Below are 17,482 nucleotides of genomic sequence, written 5' to 3'. Positions count from 1 at the left end.
TCTCCTTTGTCTTTTGTCCAAGCACAGTCGCTCCAAGCAATGTGCAGGTGATACCTGGAAGTCACAACAGGGCAGGAGAGGAGATCCAGCACCTTAGCACCAACAAAGGGGGATCATGATGGTTCAGCTTTGTGATTCCTTGAAAAGAAAGGCAGGAGCTCTTCCTCCTGCTGGGAAGCTGCGTGCCTCAGGGACATGTTATCGCATGGAAACAGCTAAATGTGTCCTTTAGCCTTTGTTTCATGGGTAAACCCCCTTTGGTTTGGCAAACACAACCACCCCCTTCCTTTTTCCATGTTTCTCTGCATTTGGTTTTAGATGACACCCCACTGAACCGTTAGGATGAGGATGACTGTTCAGTGCTTCAGTGAGTCATCTGCTTCTCCCCAACACCCTGAACTCAGTGCCTGGGTTAAGGGCCTGACCCTTTGCTTGGTTGCCCCCAGTTTTCCTCATCTTCAGCCCCTGCCATTTGAATGCATTAGGCCCACGTGTGTGTGTTCCTGCCTGTGCTGCTGGAGCTGCTGCCCTGATCGAAGTCACGGGTGGAAGGTGCTCACCTTCCCCAAGGGTTTTCTTGGTGCTGCAGACCCCTGCGGAGCTCAGCTCAGGGAGGGTCTGATGGAGACCCATGGCACTTGATGTCAACTCACACTTCTGGCCAATGATGGGCTTGTATGGGGCTCCCACCTCCTGAAGTCTGGGGAGTTCTTAGGAAGGATGGAGGCTTCTGATAGGGGATATTGCCACAGGGTCAAACGTTGATGCCTTTGCCTGTGTTACACCACAATCTGAAGACAGTTGCTGGGGTTTGTAGCCCCTCTTTACTGTGGGTTGGAGAAAAGCCCATACTTCTCAAACCCTGGAAGGGAGAGGGTACCTGTGGGTTATTTGGCCATGTGAAAGTTGGGTTTTGGCTGCCTCAAACCCAGATCAAGGTGAATGGCGATGGCCAAGGTCCTTGTTTCCCAAACAAGGTAGTGAGCTGGGCTGAAAACATCTGCAGGCTTTCTGGCTGCAAATAGATCTGGCTTGTGATGGCTTTGTTCTGGGTGAAGGGGGTGGGTAAGTGACAAACTGACCTTGTCCCTAAGTGAGAGCCTGAGGCAGAGCAGAAGAGCATGCATGTGTGCAAGATGCCCTTATGGCTGTGGCCAGACCCCTGCACCACTGGGTTTCCCCCTCTCATATGTGTGTAACGAGGGCAGATGCAGCAGCAGCAGCTTCCATTGCTTTTGCTGGCGCCTCACGCTGAGCAGTGGGATGCTGATAAGCATCTCCGTGCTGCTAAACCCCTTTGCTATCTTGGATGTCAGCTTGGGTTTCCTGTGCCCACAGACAAGAGCAGGCAGGCCAGGAAAACAAGGGAAGGGTGCTGCAGGCAAAGCTTGGCAGCGGCTCCAGTGACTAATGGCAGGTTTGCTGTGCTGCACTGAGCTGAGCCCCAGCCACAGGGAGCCAAGCGGCCCTAACCCAGCGTGGGAGGAGGGCTCAGAGCCTGAGCCTTTCCTTGAGATGTGAGGTTGCTCCTTTTATGCCCCTTCTGGTGCGGAATAGGCTGATAAAGGGGTACTGAAGCCCTCTGCCGCAGCTGGGATGTGCGTGCTATTGACTGTGGCTATCGGAAAATCTCAGCCAGGGTTTGTTACTCATCTTCCTCCCAAGCACCTGGAGAAGGCACCTGGGGAACTCATTTCCCTCAGTTGCCCCTCAGGGGTAGGATGGGCCGAATGCTGCCATGGGCAGGTATGGAGTTCACTGGGTGTTCTTGGGCCGCCATCCACCTCCTGCCTTGGTCGTGGCACAGCTCCATGGATGGAGCTGCTTGTCCATGGGGAGGTGCCTGCACTGGGTATCCCACAGCTTGGGGCAGCCTGGGGTGCTCGGGCAAACCCAGCCAAGAGCCTTAACCCGCTGCTGAGGCCAGTTCTGCAGCAAACCACCCCTCTCTTTCCCTTCCAGAGCAGCCTGGGTTTGGCAATAGGGAGAGCTGAGCTTTGGCCCTGGCAACAGCAGGATCCGCTTGTTGAGAGCTGGTGATAGGGTTACTTTGTGCAGGGTAAAAATGACCACCCGGGATGCTGCTGCCTATGCTGCAGAGCCTCTCAGTGCTTGGTAACACTGGGGCATCACCTGTGTGCTCTGCAGTGAGAAGGAATGGTTTCTAAGAGGAGTTAAACGCATTGCACGGGCTTTGATGGGAAAGGGAGGGATGGTGCAAAGCTCTGGCAGCTCCAGCCTGTGGTTTCAGCAGAAACCTCTGAGTGACACTTGTGTCTTCTGCCCGGTGATGTGGCATTGGGTGTCCTTATGTGGCTGTATAGGACAGCCCTACGGTGGAGAGCAGGGAGGCCTGGTGTGCCAGCTGTGATTTGGATGTGATATGTGATCCCATCTGCTGACAAGTCCTGCCTTGTGAATGCGAATGAATGCGCAGGTGGTGCCAGCAGGACCAGCCCTGCAGCTCCTGCCTCTGCCCAAGATGCTGCCAACCCTGGGCAAGTTCACTGCAGCCCAGACCTGCGGTCAGAGACATGGGGATGGGGCAGGGAGGCTCTTAGATGAGCCCATGCTATGTGGTGACTTGGCTCAGCCGTGGTTTCTGCCCCTGTGATGGGAAGAGCCTCGTCATCTTCCGCTGTGTTGGTGTTAAACCCGGGTTTGGGGTTGTCTCAACCCCCTCCAGCTCTGTTTTGAGGCTCCTGTTGCAGTGGGGATGGAGGCAGCACAGTGCCTGCAGGGCAGCTTCAGAGCAGCCACAGCAGCAACAGCCACTTGTAGGCAAAGGACTGAGTTAATCCCTGTTTTCCCATCTGTATGTCTTTGTTCCTCCTCCTCTCCCCACATTGGGCCTCAACTGCCGATGTTATCCACCTTTTGGCATCACCAGAGCTTGACTCTGTGGTTTGCCTCTGCCTCCCTGCTGCCTGTCCGTCTGTTGGTGCCTCTGTTTCAGGCATTCGAGCTGCAATGCTGTGTAAACAGGGAAGAACTAAATCTCTGCTAATCCCCAGTCACACTAAGGACACAGACCCAAGGAAAGCTGGCAGCTCTGTGTGTGGTAATAGAGGTGGGGGTGATAGAGCAGTGATTTAAACCATCCTCCAGGGTTTCTGGGCTATTGCCTCTTGCCCGCAGTTGGTGCAGGCTCAGGATGCCAGAGGAAGTTGCCTTGAAGAAACTGCAGTTGCTTTTCCCATGTTCACTCCCTTTTTGCCTTGGTGATGGCAAGAACCATGTGTGTTTGGTCTTGTGGGGTATGTGGAGAGCTGTTTGCAGGCTGCTGCGGGTGTTCAGTGTTGGTCTCTTGTGGCCATCCCAGCCTGGTTTGGGTCGGAAGGGACCTTAAAGCTCACCCAGTTCCAACCCCTGCCACAGGCAGGGACACCTTCCACTAGAGCAGCTTGCTCCAAGCCCCTGTGTCCAACCTGGCCTTGAACACTGCCAGGGATGGGGCAGCCACAGCTTCTCTGGGCACCCTGTGCCAGCGCCTCAGCACCCTCACAGGGAAGAGCTTCTGCCTAAGAGCTCATCTCAGTCTCCCCTCTGGCAGGTTAACGCCATTCCCCTTGGCCTGTCCCTACAGGCCCTTGTCCCAAGCCCCTCTCCAGCTTTCCTGCAGCCCCTTCAGGCACTGGAGCTGCTCTCAGGTCTCCCCTTCAGGAGCCTTCTCTCCTCCAGGCTGACCCAGCCCAGCTCTCTCAGCCTGGCTCCATAGCACAGCTGCTCCAGCCCTTGCAGCATCTCCACGGCCTCCTCTGGCCTCGCCCCAAAACGCCCATATCCTTGTGTTGGAGACCCCAGCATTCAACACAAGAAATGCAGGGGAGGGTATGTGTGTGCCTCATGAGAGCAGAGGGGGAGAATCCCCTCCCTTCACCTGCTGGTCATGCTCCTTTTGAAGGGATGAAGCTGTCTGAACAGCCAGACCTTTGCCCTGTGTGCTGGTCCAGCACTGAGTAAGGGTTTAGCGAACAAAAGCTGACAAAAAAAGGCATTTTCCTTTCTTAGTTACTCACATTTAATGCTGGTATTAACATTCTGCTTGCTTGGGGTTGTCAGTGGAAATGATAGAATGTGGAAGCTGAGATTCTTTTCTATAATGGAAAACCAGAAACACGCTGCAGTTTGCCTTTAGAGAATCGCAGAATGGTTGGGGTTGGAAAGGACCTTAAGACCACCCAGTTCCAACCCCCTGCCATGGGCAGGGACACCTCACACTGGGCCATGTCACCCAAGGCTCTGTCCAGCCTGGCCTCTGAAAGTAACCAAGGACTCCCAACTCTAATTACATCCACCTCTTAGCAAATCACTGCTGTAAATGGAGGCAGAAGCACGTTTCCTTCCCCACATGGATCCACCTCTGTGTGGATGCAGAGAAAGCCGCAGACCCCTCAGCTCAACCGGTTCAAACCCATCTCAGACTCTTTATTGGAAAGCCAAGAACTCGCTCAATCACTCACAGCATCTCGCCTGTTATTCAAACACATTTAATAACCAAAGAGAACCGGTAGCAAAGGGCACTGACACAAACTGTACAAAACCTCCGGGTTCGCAGGTAAAGGTGAGGAGCCCACGGCCCAGCGCCCCGCAGCCCCCCCCCGCCTCAGCCCACTCAGTCACCCCTGAGTAAAACCCCTTTGTGTTTAAAAATGTGCAGAGACAAAGACACTTGGAGAGGTTCTTTCCAGTCTTGCCATAATGGGACAATTTTAGGCCACTGGGAATGTGTTTAAAACCCAAAGCGTCGAACTCGCCATTGCCAGGGTTCATACTCGACCGTGAACCTTCCCAAGAGGCACAAGCGCTCTGAGATATCCAGTAGATCTACCCCTGCTCGCCTACCCTACTCGCCACAACACACTACCTGGAGTGAACGGGACAGATTTCATCCTGATTCGGTGCTAGTTTTGATGTAGTTGTGACTGAGTGATAGGCAATGGAAGGAAAAGCCCTGTCTTGAGCACAGAAGGGATGCAACTGGTGCATAATGCAGAGACCAGCCTTGGTCTCTGGGTAAAGGTGACCAAGCACAGTTGGGAAAGGAGAAATCCTCCTGGGAATGTACCTGCTCTGGATGGAATTCAGACCTGGTCCTAAATATCACCCAAGAGCTCCAGTGTCCAGTACCGATTGGTCTCCTACCATCAACTTGGTTTGCTGAGTTTAAAGACCCTGCAATTGAACCCAGAGTCTTCAATCCCCTGGCACATCCTCACTGCAGAAAGCAGCATGGAAGGGAAAAGCAAGATGCAACTCTGAAAGTCTTTCTTGTGCACGTGAGTTAAACAGCTCCTCTGTTAGCTGGCAATGGGAACTTTTAGGCTCTCTGTGGCTCAGAACAGGGAGTGAGGGCATCACTCCTGTATCAGGCAGTCCTCTGGTGGGCTTCCCCATGGATGGCATTTCTGGTGATGCAAACAAACAAGGATGTGTCATTGTTATCTACTTGAGCTGTACTGGACAGAAAGCCTCCCTCTGCTTTGAGCTCCATGGCTTGAACAGCAAGGTGTTCAACTGGCATTGATGTGACAAAAGCAGCCCAACCAGTTCCTGTTGCCTTTAGTTTGGGATTTCCTGACCTGTTTCCAGAAACCCCCTCCTCTAAGGAAGGGAAAGAAGACAGATGAGAGTGTTCAAGGGCTTTTTTAGGCTGCTAACTTGCTTACATGTGCTTCTTGACCTCTTGGCTGTGAGCACAGACGGACAATGAGCAAGGCTACAAGATACTGATAGAGGAGAGATCTCTACACACATCACAGTGTTATTTAGGCCCAGCCAAGGCATACGGTCTAATCACACCAGCACTATCGCACCACGTTATAAACAGGGAAGATGGAGAGCAGAAGAGGAGCTGGGTTCTTCAGCATGATGGCAAGCCAGCTGCGCTTCACCAGCCTGTAACTGACACAGGGTGCATTCAAAGACATTTGGCACAGTCTGTTGTTACCAGGATTAAACTAGCACAGATAATCAACCTTTCTCGAGAATGAGGCAAAGCCTCCACTGGAGGAGGTACACTGGCAAAGCAGGATGGGAGGGGATAGGCAAGATGGCATACAGAAGCAGTGGGAAGAGGCAGAGTGCAGTGGTGTCACTTGGTGTCCTCACTGCATGTCTTGTCTGCCACACTGGTTGTTGGACCGTCACAACAAGTGATAAGATGGGAAACCTGCCTAATTCTATCTCAAAGCTTTAAGGAGACCACAGGTAGCTGAAGTCCTCCAAAAAGGAGCCCAACCCCTCAGTCCAGGTGAGGAATCTTCTGATACCTTACGGAGAACCAACTGCTCTGAGCTTATCCACGTCTGTGAATTCCAGCATCTCTGAAGCTTTGCGCTTTAATGTCAGTTTGGGACTTGACTCAAAGAGACCCAAGTGCCTGGACCCTTGGGCTACAGAGAACAAAGCCAGGATGAAGGGGGGAAAAAACATGCAGCAAATTGCTAAGTAATTCCATTTACCAGACTAGGAGGGACATGCCCTTGGTAAGGGATGGCACAGGTTAACAGAGGGGAACCAGTGACTGCAGTTTGGCTAAGATCAGAATCCAAGAGAGGCACAAAACGAACATTTTGCACATCCATCCAAGGCATTCAGAACAAAATAAGGAAAGAAAAGTCACAGAAGTTGACACATCACTTTGGACAAGAAACATTACAACAGTTTGGCAACTTTTCCCCAACCCCCCTCCCCCCCTCCACCCCAACTCTGTGCTGCCCCTCTATAATTTGAGGTGATCTCCTAAAGGTGGGGACATGAGGGGGCTGCAGGTAAACCACTGCGTGTAAATAAGGGGATCTCCTCCGCAAAGGATCTCGGGGGTTAAAACAAACCTACCTGCTTGCTACAGTACAAAAGAGATTCTGCCTGAAGCCTTCCCTTGGGGAGAAGGAAGGAGACAGAGAGCCCACGCTGCTGGAGACAAACAAGGCAAAGCTGAACTTGGCAGCAACAAGTCCCTAACCTTGTGACTTTACACCAGGCTAAGATATGGCCATGGCAGGGTGCTGGAGGGGAAGATGTCACTGCTCCTCTTCAGCAGAGAAGCGTGAAGGACAACTATCACTCTATCACTACTCTGGGTGAACACAGGTCTCTGTTTATGCATGCGAAGTGATGGGCTTTGGGAAACACCAGGAGCCCGTATGTAATAGTGTTAACAGCGAGACCCACGTAAGGTGTACACACAACTCCCCTCAGTATCTAAACTTAGCTCTTAGGAACTGAACAAGGAACAAATACAAAGCAAGAATGGAGAAGTCTGTGTGGTTTTTTTTACGAGTGGTTGTTTTGTTCCTCCTTTCAAAGCCCTGTTCTGATCGGGGGGGGATGTGGCTGATCAGGAGGGGGAGCACTGCAAGGTCCCTGCGCTTTCCTGGTGGCAGCCCTGGGTGCAAGAAATGGCACTGCTCAAATACAGATCCTCCCACCTGCACCAGCCTGTGGAAGGTGGGACTGATCCCAAGGGCCTGTGGACCTGAGCAACCTTCACAAAGGCTCCGACTGGGAATGCGGCCCAGCTGCTGGTGGAGAAACTCAATACAGCGCTGGCCAAGAAAAGAAACTAAATACTTGTGGAAAGGACCATCCCACTGGAAAAGTCTCTTCCTTCCCAGGTTTCCAGGGTAAGAGGGAAGCCTTTGGTTATGACCAGAATTATTCACCATTGGCAGGACAGGCTCGGCTTTGCTTTGCATTAGCTTGGTTACTGTACAAGGGCAAGGTTGCACTGCGGAGAGGCGCTCTGCCCGGCTGGGCTGCCCTTTGACATCTGGGAGTGTTAACGGAGTGGACACTGGAATTACATCCGGGATCCTCGCTCCTGAAGAATCTGGAAAAGAAGAGGGTTTCTATAAACACCTTGGACAAGTTTAGATGCAGAAGTTCACGTTCAGAGTCCTTTGTTTTCGCAGAGAAAGGAGACAGAGTGATGTGAGTGTATCTTGCTGGCTTCTATGCTACAAGCCTAACAAATGACAGGCTGCTTAAAGCAGACTGAGCCCCTTCTCTAGAAATCCTGCTTAGCTGCTTCCCAGGAGTTAAAAATGATGTTTTCTGTTGGCATCACAGGGGAAAAAAAAGAGGGGCTTGAAGAGAGAAACAGTTTGTCTCTCCCTGCAACATCCTTCAAGCACAAAATGTGACCAGTCCCAAAGGTCCTTGCAATGCTGGCTGCCTTTTCCAAGCCTCTCTCCTGTTTGTCTTGGTTTGAAACATACAGACTTGGCTCTTGTTGTCAGTAACATGTAACATCTTCCAAGAGGGAAAGATCATGCACAGAGGACATAGGAAAGCTGGTACACAGAACTGCTACTGCAACTTGTGGATCTGCTACTGTAAGTACAGCTTTTTCTTTGCAAAGGGGAATTCAAGCCAATACCTCTGAGCAGATGCCTCACCTTTGCCTTCTCGCTCGGCTCCTTGACAATGCCATTGGTAGAATTGTTGAGCTCCCTGGACACAACGCAGAGGAATTCTGCCTGGTCTTCGTTTCCGTAGTTATAGGAAGATCCAATGCTGATGAGCTGTGCAACGGGAGATCACCAAGGGAATATCAGTAAGTCTTGACTTCTGCTTTATTCCCACTATTGCTCTGTGAGCTACAAGTGCCCAGGGGAACCTATTCTGGATCTCAAGTGTCTTCCCATGGCCTTCTGCGTCACAGGCTTTGCTCTGTGTGTGTAAGGCAGGGACACAGCTGAGCTCCGGAGCCCTCTGCTGGCACCTGGAGCCCAGGAGGAAATTCCAGCCTGAAACTCTAATGCTGAACACAACAGAACATGTCCCAGTTAATCACCGAGGGCACAAAAAGACACGTCATGTAGATTTTCCTATATATATATATTTTGCTACACATAATATCCAGCTAATTCAGACATGGGGTGGGCAATGCAGGCTTCATGGTCCAGACTCCACTGAGCTCTCTGCTCTCAACTTGCCCTGTGACTCTCATGTGTAAAAGCTGGAAAGGCAATTCTTTACCATAGACAGGTGTTAGATTAACCAGGGGACATGTGGCAAACTGGCACCATTCTTTATGTAGATGCTGTCAAGATGGAGTTGATATCTGTATAAATGGGATTATATTCTATTACTGTTGTGATGAGGGGTCTGGACTGGATCCAAGAAATCCCATATGTCTCATTTATCATTATTACATTAAAAGGACATCCTGGAGTGCAGAACTAATTTATCATTTACTGCTCAGTTCTGCTTTCTAGATAACAAATCTAAGTAATCTGAAGAAAGCAACAGGAATTGTATCAATCATGTATACCAGGAAACTTTAATATGCAGCATGCACCCTAACTTCCATGTCCTAATGGATTTTAGAAGAGACAGCTCCATCTTTGAGACAGATGACTATGTGGTTACAGTGCAGCTGCAGGAACACTTGGGGGGCTGGTGTACTGCCTGACCTCCAGTACTGTTTAAACAGGCTTTGATGTTTGTGCTGATGCCAAAAGATAGCCACAGATTATAAAAGGTTTTCATCTTTTTGCTTTTGCTTCCCTGCTCCTGTTTTTAGAGTTGAATCTCTTTGATACTTCAATACCACACATGACTATTTACTCAACAAAGCCTCTTCTGATAAAGACAGCAGTTTTCCAGACTATGGGACTGTATGGGGGCACAAGAATGGATTTCTGTTTAAAATAGCAAATTTCTGTTCCATCCAAATTTAAGCAGGACTGAATAGAACAAGGCAGAGAACCTGAAAGGCCATGTGCTCCTTGGAGAGCCCAATCCTGACAAACGATGCTGCAACAGCTTTTACTGCTTCTGGCTTTCCTGCAGGTTTCTGAACCAGTCTTTTTGGTGTTACAGTGACTGCATCCAAAGAGCCCAGAAAGGGAATATCTGCTCTGTTCAACCACTGGCATCCAGGCTAAGATTTAGCAATGGGCTCTCTTTGTTCCCAATATGTAGATCTGTTACTGTCTTTCCTAACACATCTCAGCATGCCAAGTGGTGTGATTTGGGGTAGGGTAGAAGCCATGCAGGGCTACACAACAGAGCAAGACCTTGGCAACAGGCTGCAGCTACAATGGGCTTCCCAGCAGCAGACACATCCTATGCTGCACCATTGCCATGTCCCCACTTGGTGACCTAGTCTGGGCCACCTCAAAGTTGCAGAGAAGCTGTGTTGCTGTGTGAGGTCTAGTCCTGACCAAGGCATTGTATCTGTCTGTCCTGTTCATTCCTGCCCTTGGGGGTGTCTGAAAAGTGAGTCCTGTGGAGGGCAAAACCAGCTCCTGAGGGTGGGAGTGTGCTGGAGCACGACATGCAGGAAATGCTCCTGGTGCCTGCAGTGTGCAGGAAGGAAGCTGGTGTGGATTTCTGCAAAGGTTGTGGATGGTGGAGGGAGGGAACTGGAAGGGAACCCAGTAACATTTGCTTACAATTGGTATCTTGACCCTGTCATTACAGATTTGAAAAGCAGGGCCAGAAAAGATGTAAGGGTGCAGATTCCTGTGTAGGGTCTTCTACTTTTGGGGTAGTACACATGCATGTGTGAAAGGCAAATTCTGCTGAGCCAATTTCTGGACAGCAAAACCTGGCTGTTGGAGGACTGCACTTCCATAAAGCAGCTACTGGCTCTTGCTCACAACATGTCACCACCAGCTCCCAGGGGCAAGAGATTTTGGCTAACTCTCCCCAGTGCAATAGGAATTTTCAGGCATTACAGAACAGATACATATGAACAAGTGATGCAAAGTGCTGTTGCTCATCCTCTGCCTCACTTTGTGGCAGCACACATTTCCCATAGCATCCACCTGTACTGAAGCTGGATTAACTGAGGAGACAGAGCTGTAATTCACAGCCTATTTTGCAATTTAATAGAGCACTAACATGCAGGCCAGCTGGTTTCCAGTTCTCCATCCTCTTAAATGAAAGGACTGTATTTGATTCCAGAAACCAAATGTGGAACTAATGCCATATGCAACTTCAGTGACACTTAGCCCCAAAGCCAGCTGCATTAGAAAGTGCATTTCTCCTGTCACTCAGTGCCTCTTTAGGAAATACAGGAGTCGTGGCTTTGAGCTTCCAGAAAAGTTGAGCTGTATTTTTATATGACTCTATTAATTTTCCTGTATTAAACTGTTGCACCAGGGCCTGGTCTATGTGATGAAATGCAGGAGAAGGGAAGTCCTGCCCTGGGATTTGACAAGGATACAGAAAACACTGGGAGAAAATTACCTCTCTCTGCAGTTTGAGTGTATTCTGCCTTTCCCTGACAGTTATCTTACAAAGCAGACTGCTGCTCTCTTCAGGCTGTTTATCCAGAAGAGCAGAGCAGTGTGAAGTGCAATTCAGTAGCAAACTCTGCTTATTCCACATGCAGCTTTCAAAGGGGTTCTGCAGTTCTTTGGTAGCAGTACCTGTTCGAACTTCCACCCATCGGACATAGTGGACACCATCTGTGTGAGCTCTTCCTCTTGGCACTGCAGGACTCTGTACACATGCTTCACAGGTCCCTAAGGCAGGGAGAAGAAAAATAAGTGTGAGGTTAGTAATTGTTATACTAGTATCCAGCTAGAAAATGAATAAGCATCTCCTGCTCTGTTGTCTTGTCATTTGAGGAAGTCTGAGCCCTGAGGGTCTGTCCTGACCATCCAACTGATCCTAAAACAGGTACATATGGTTTGCACGGTTCTCTTAAAAGCCTTCTAGGCATCTAAGGGTTACAAAAAGCAAAACCTCTTTGGCTTCCAAAGCCATTTACTGCATTTTGAAAACATTTCCCTTCTGCAATGCAATCTACTGGATGTGTTATCAGCTGAGCAGCAATGGGGAACATTGCCTCAGATGGATATAAAGGGAAGAAAACGGTTTAGGGAAGGAAGAGTTTTAACTACTTGTTACCTACCAAAGCAGCACGTTTTGCTTTACAGCTACCCAGCTTTGCTCCTGGCCCTTCTTGTTTTAACTCGTCCTTCCCTACAACACCAACAAGATGGCTCAGTATTCTGTGCTTATGGAACCATAATGGATGCTTTCTCCTGGCTGTGCCCTGGATCTGCTTGAAAGTACTCATTCTTCCAGTTAAAGATAACTGCTAAACCAAAGGACTGCTACTAGAAGTGCTGAGAGCCACACTTGTCCTCCTGCTGCGCTACAGACACACAAATATCCCTGTGCTCACTTGAGAGGTTCTGTTCTCGTTGTCCCGTATCCGCTCCTTCACCAGCCGCACGAGAGATGCAATGTTGTAAAACTCAGCTTCTTCCAGTACCCCTAAGGAAGGAAGCAAAAGCAGACATAGATTCTGTTACTTTACACAGGGTACAATAGAGATGATACTGCTATGAGGATGGAACAGCTGCTCCTGGCTCCAAATCCATCCCAGAGAAAATCCCACATGCTGAATGGGCTGTGCCACACATTCCATGCTCCCAGGCTGGAAGAAAACCACCGGTCAGTTCTTCCCCAGTGTTCTTCTCTTACCTTCCTCTGCAAGCTCCTTGTTTATGATGAGCTTCCCGTGTCGGAGGTAGTTCAGTATTGGACCAAAATAGGTGGGGTCTCTATCGATGAGATACGCCCCTGTCTCGTCCTGTTGAAGAGGGGATGGGTAAGTGGTACCAGGCAAAGAATCCTTTCAGTTGAAAACAATAAATACAACAGTTTTCCTTTTGAGCACCAGGATTCCTTGGCCTATGAAAGCTGTGTTAGTGACCCCACATGGAAACCAACATTTATGTTTTCAATATCTGAACTCTGCTACAAGTGCTGCCGCTTCAGAATGTTTGTAGATGCTTCAAATTAACCAATTCTACACACAGAGTTTATTATCTGGAGAGAAAAGCAGGGCTTAACATAGGTTTTCTTCACTGGAATAATAAGAACCAAAAGCTGGCAGCTGTCTTCTGCCTAAATTTGTTTTCCAGACTCATTTAATTGGGGGACTCTGGAGGAAAACTGGATCTCCAGCTCCAACGAATAGAATGCAACCATTAAAGTCACTCTTTTTTACTCCTTTCTGCTACTGGAAGCACACGCCGCAATGCACCAGCCATGTCTCCAGCAACACAATAACTGTTAAACAACCAACAATTCACAACCAAAAGCATCTCTTGAGCCAGCTTTGGAGCACTGAAAACCCTGTGCAGAACTCTTCCATATCACTCCCTTACCCCACTTTAATGCATCATTTCTCCTGGCAGTCAACCTGCTCTAAAGCAATGAAGACCAAAAGAGACATTCTGAAACGTCACCTCCTCTACTCACTGAAGCAGTGACTCCGATTTTGATCCCAACTTCCATTCGGCTCTGAACAGAGTGCCCAAAGACCAGCCTCAGTCTACCCTACCCGCAAACCAGGTACAAAACCTGGTGCTGCAGCTCCTACAGCACACCTGCAAGTACAAGGGTAACTGTCTGCAAAACCCTTATAACAAACGGCAGTGAGTTCCAAGCTGTGCACTCAGAAGGAACAAGTGCTGCGGTCTTTATGACAGCAAAGTGGAATACAGGATTACAAAACCACGTTCTTATTTCTAGGAAAGCTTCTTCCTTGTTCCCTCCCTGCTGCAACCACCATGGGAGCGCTGCGGGTTTGCTCCTTGAGGGGGACCTGTGTCCTGGCAGGAGATGGAGGGCACGGTGCCCGCAGCACCCGGCTGTGACCGGCACTGGGCAGACCCTAAGCCCAGGTGTAACGGTGGGGCAGGCCATGGGACGAGGAGACGGCGTGTGCCCTGCGGAACACGGCAGTGCGGCTGCTGTGGAGATGGGCCTCGCCACACCGCGAGGCCAGGGCCGTGCATGGGGATGAAGGGGTTGGCGGCCCTGCGGACACCGAACCCATACACCGGGCTCGGGGCGCTGCTCCCCGGCGGCACCGGCTGCCGGGGCCGGTCCCCGCCGCGGCCTCACCTTGTCGGAGCCGAGCTCGGGCCCGTCCTGGCAGCAGAGGCGGCACAGGAAGGACTTGGGCTCCCGGCACAGCGTCTGCCTGGTGCTCACGAAGTACGTGCCGCCCACGTTCAGCCGAACCCACTTGGAGGCGGCGGCGGGCGGCCGGGCCGCTCCGGGCGGGGACAGCGCCGCACCGGAGCCCGCCGCCGCTCCGGCCGCACGGGGACTGGGCGGCCCCGGCGCTCCCCCGGGGCCCGGGCTGGGCGTGCGGCCCCGCGGCGGCCCCTCCGCTGCCGCCGCCAGCTCGGCCATGGCGGAGCCGCTCAGAGCCGCCGCACCGCCATCACCGCCCCGCTTCCGGCGCGGGGAGCGCTTCCGGGCGGCGGCGGCGGCGGCGGCGGGCACGGACGGGAGCGACGCTTTCCGGTGGGGCTGAGGCCTGGTTGGGCAGCGGGGCCGGGACTTCCGGGGGTGCTCGGTGGCGGTCAGTGAAGGTGAGAGCGGGGCTGGGGAGCGTGGAACGGGGAGGGGGCCCTGGGGGTTCCGGGACGGGACGGGTCTGGGGGGGGACGACGACGACCAGGGACATGGAGGGGGAGCGAGGCTGGGATGGGCTGGGAGCGGTGTCCCCGCGGCCCGGTGCCCCGTTAGCCCCGTGTCCCATTGTCCCGGTGCCCCCTTAGCCCCGTGTCGCAGTGTCCCGTTACCCCCGTGTCCCCTTGTCCCGGTGCCCCCGTGTCCCGTTGCCCAATTAGCCCCATGTCCAGTTACCCCCGTGTCGCGGTACCCCGTTACCCCCGTGTCCCCTTGTCCCGGTGCCCCCGTGTCCCGTTAGCCCCGTGTCCCATTGTCCCGTTGCCCAGTTAGCCCCGTGTCCAGTTACCCCCGTGTCGCGGTGCCCCGTTACCCCCGTGTCCCTTTGTCGCGGTGCCCCCGTGTCCTGTTGGCCCTGTACCGCATTGTCCCCGTGTCCCTGGTGCTTCCGTGTCCCGTTGTCCCCGTGTCCCGGTGCCGCGTCCCCGCACTGTAACCCGCCTGGTGCTGTCTCTCCGTGGCGCAGCCGGAAGCATGGCGGGGCGCAGAGCTGCCATCAAGGCCATTGACTGGGCGGCCTTCGCCGAGAGGGTGCCCCCGAACCAGAGGGCCATGTTCAACGCCCTGAAGACCCGCAGCGATGCGCTGTCGGCCCGGTGAGTGCCTGCCCCGCTCCTGCCCGTGGGGCGGCTCAGCCCCTCAGCTGAGCCCTCTGTGTGCTGGGTTAAGCCGGGGTTGGTAGCTATGGTCTTACAGGAGTGTCCTCACGGGCTTTAAACAGGTCACCTTCAAGGCTGCCGGTGGCTTTTTGCGGCAAATCATCTTTACGTAATCCTCCTTGGAGTAAAACAATGGCTGAAGTGTAAAAACGGGCTCTGTGCAAGCAGCTTGGTGTTCAGAACCAAACCCGTGCCTTGTTGCCTGTTAAATGCTGTACAGATTCATGACGCTTTAAATCCTTCACCAGCCACTGCTGGACGCAAGTCCCTTTAATGTTGCTGATCGCCTCTAGCCCAGTGCTGTGAGAACTGCCTGCTCCTTTTACAAGGGTGCTCACAGAGATGCTGCACAGTGGTTTCCAATGGAGCAGGGCTGCAGGCTGGGCTCTTCTCTGTATAGAGAAGCCTGTTTCCTTGGTGGTTCATTGCTGCTTGCTAATGAGGGAGGTGAAAAGATCTAAACTAAACTTAGCAGGCTCTAAGTAACTGTGGCAGAGCTGGAATGATGACGCCAGCGCTGGTTGTGACTGCTGCCATCTCTCCCTTTAGGCTGGCTGCCCTGCCAGAGAAGCCCCCGGCCATTGACTGGGCCTACTACAAGTCTGCTGTTGCTAAAGCTGGCATGGTGGATGAGTTTCAGAAGAAGGTCAGTCTTTGTCAGCAGCGTGTTGCTTTATGGAAGTTTAAATGGGAAATGTCTTTGGTGGTGGGAGGAAAACACCAGGATTGGCAGAGGAGATTGGTTTTGGCTACAAGGGGCCCTGGCTTTACATCCTGCAAGTCAGCATCACTAACCCCGAGGCGCTCACTTCAGTGCCATCTTTCAGGAGGGAGCCTGTGGCACTGTGCACTGAGAAGGCTGGTGAAAGAAAACCTGATAAGTTCTTTTGGCTGCAGCAGTGTATTCGGGCAGTGCCTCTCCTGAAGCAAACATCTGACCTATTTCTCTAACTCACTGAATGGATGGAGGTAGCAAAACACTGGAATGCGTTGCCTGCAGGGCTCGTCACCCTGTTTGCAAGCAGGAATTGAAAGGCAGGAGCAAGGCTATTGCTGACAGGCAGGTGGTGTCACTGGCACTATGAAAACTGACCTCCTGGCACTGGGAGGACTCACTGGCCTCAGATGGAGCTGGAAGCTTTGTCCTGGCTGAAAACAGTCTGCAGTATGTCAACTCTTTGCTATTAGACTTTCTTGCTTCCTTCCATTGCTCTTTGCAGTGAATGTGTGTAGCACTGTGTGCCCTGGTAGTGGTATTCAGTACAGACTAATGGCTTTAAGCTCACAGTCACACTGATCAGTTTTAGAAAGCCTATTAACTGACATGGTGGTGAGTATATCCTGGGAAGAAAGGAGGGAATGCTCCCCTGCTGCCAGGGGGAATGAGCTCAGTGTGAAGGATTATTTAATCAAACTGCGTAACTAAGATGTTCTTTTAATTGACAGTTCAGTGAACTAAAGATTCCTGAGCCAGTGGATACACAGACTTCCAAAATCAATGCCCAAGAGCAGGAGGCTGTAAGTATTTGAAGTATTCCTTAACGCCAGGGTTGTCTGTGGAGATGGAAAAGGGTGAGAGGGAAGGGATGTTCTCTGTGTGCATCTGCACAGGCAGGGCAGCCTGAGCTGGAGCATGCTCTGGTCTTTATACGTGTCTCTGGCTTTTGGATGAGCAGGAGGATCTCTGCACATGGAATGGTTTGGCTGCTTGGGGTTTGGTCAACTTAACCTAGTGTAATGATGATGAGTTTTAATGCCAGCTTCAAGCACGGGGTTGCAGGTTCGCTCTAGGTCGCTGTCTTTATCATAACCATGTCCATGGTGTCCTCTTCTTTCCTGCAGGCAAAGAATGCTGCGGAATATGTGCAGGCTTCCAAAGCTCGTATTGCCCAGTACGAGCAAGAGGTAAGTCTGGGCTTTGCTTAGAGAATATTGCCTTTAACCCAGCCTGGCACACACCTTGCTCTTACTTGGGGGTGTGCTTTGCTCTTTCTTGCTGATAAGTGATTTATAACACGTTTTATCTCTGCTCCCACTTCAAGCTCCAGAAGCTCAAAAGCATGATCCCCTTTGAACAGATGACATTTGAAGACTTGCATGAAGCCTTCCCTGAAACCAGACTGGACAAGGAGAAATACCCGTACTGGCCCCACAAACCAATTGCTGATCTGTAAACTTGTCCAGAAGCAGTTTGTTTAACGACTGTCAGACTCTGTGGTCATCTAAATAAAGTACTCCTCCTCCTGTCTGTGCCTTAGATCTTGGACATGAGGTTGCAAGGTCTTGAGGCACAATACATGAGCTTGCAAACAGCACACTGGATTTTGTCTTTTCTACCTGTGAGCTTGGTTTTGTAGCAAGGA

General features: G+C 51.5%; 2 protein-coding genes across 2 annotated transcripts; one reads left to right on the top strand and one right to left on the bottom strand.

The window, feature by feature from the left end:
* Positions 1-6,325: 6,325 nt before the first annotated feature.
* KCTD2 (potassium channel tetramerization domain containing 2) lies at positions 6,326-14,193 on the bottom strand. The gene is made up of 6 exons (XM_062639843.1): positions 13,885-14,193; positions 12,454-12,562; positions 12,152-12,243; positions 11,388-11,483; positions 8,403-8,528; positions 6,326-7,834 (listed from the first exon to the last, which is right to left on the bottom strand). Exons 1-6 carry the CDS (start codon positions 14,176-14,178, stop codon positions 7,805-7,807), a joined length of 747 nt encoding a protein of 248 aa, XP_062495827.1. The 5' UTR covers positions 14,179-14,193; the 3' UTR covers positions 6,326-7,804.
* Positions 14,194-14,195: 2 nt separating this feature from the next.
* Positions 14,196-17,365, top strand: ATP5PD (ATP synthase peripheral stalk subunit d). The gene is made up of 6 exons (XM_062639851.1): positions 14,196-14,360; positions 14,927-15,056; positions 15,669-15,765; positions 16,566-16,637; positions 16,962-17,024; positions 17,162-17,365. Exons 2-6 carry the CDS (start codon positions 14,935-14,937, stop codon positions 17,291-17,293), a joined length of 486 nt encoding a protein of 161 aa, XP_062495835.1. The 5' UTR covers positions 14,196-14,360; positions 14,927-14,934; the 3' UTR covers positions 17,294-17,365.
* The last annotated feature ends 117 nt before the right edge of the window (positions 17,366-17,482 follow it).

This window comes from Pezoporus occidentalis, unplaced genomic scaffold, assembly GCF_034315485.1.
Source record: "Pezoporus occidentalis ecotype Australia unplaced genomic scaffold, CSIRO_AGI_Poc_V1 ctg62, whole genome shotgun sequence".
In the NCBI taxonomy this organism is placed as follows: Eukaryota; Metazoa; Chordata; class Aves; order Psittaciformes; family Psittacidae; genus Pezoporus; species Pezoporus occidentalis.
The sequence above is the reverse complement of the archived record's forward strand: the minus strand, read 5'-3'. Positions and strand labels throughout refer to the sequence as shown.

What these genes read in the sequence shown, in the direction of transcription:
- ATP5PD (XM_062639851.1), top strand. Translation starts at nt 14,935, where the DNA reads ATGGCGGGGCGCAGAGCTGCCATCAAGGCCATTGACTGGGCGGCCTTC. An exon ending in AGCGATGCGCTGTCGGCCCG is followed by an intron (nt 15,057 to 15,668) that starts GTGAGTGCCTGC and finishes CTCTCCCTTTAG; the next exon opens with GCTGGCTGCCCTGCCAGAGA. An exon ending in ATGCCCAAGAGCAGGAGGCT is followed by an intron (nt 16,638 to 16,961) that starts GTAAGTATTTGA and finishes TCTTTCCTGCAG; the next exon opens with GCAAAGAATGCTGCGGAATA.
- KCTD2 (XM_062639843.1), bottom strand. Translation starts at nt 14,178, where the DNA reads ATGGCCGAGCTGGCGGCGGCAGCGGAGGGGCCGCCGCGGGGCCGCACG. An exon ending in ATGGGTGGAAGTTCGAACAG is followed by an intron (nt 8,529 to 11,387) that starts GTACTGCTACCA and finishes CCCGTTGCACAG; the next exon opens with CTCATCAGCATTGGATCTTC. An exon ending in AGCCGAGCGAGAAGGCAAAG is followed by an intron (nt 7,835 to 8,402) that starts GTGAGGCATCTG and finishes CTTCTTTTCCAG; the next exon opens with ATTCTTCAGGAGCGAGGATC.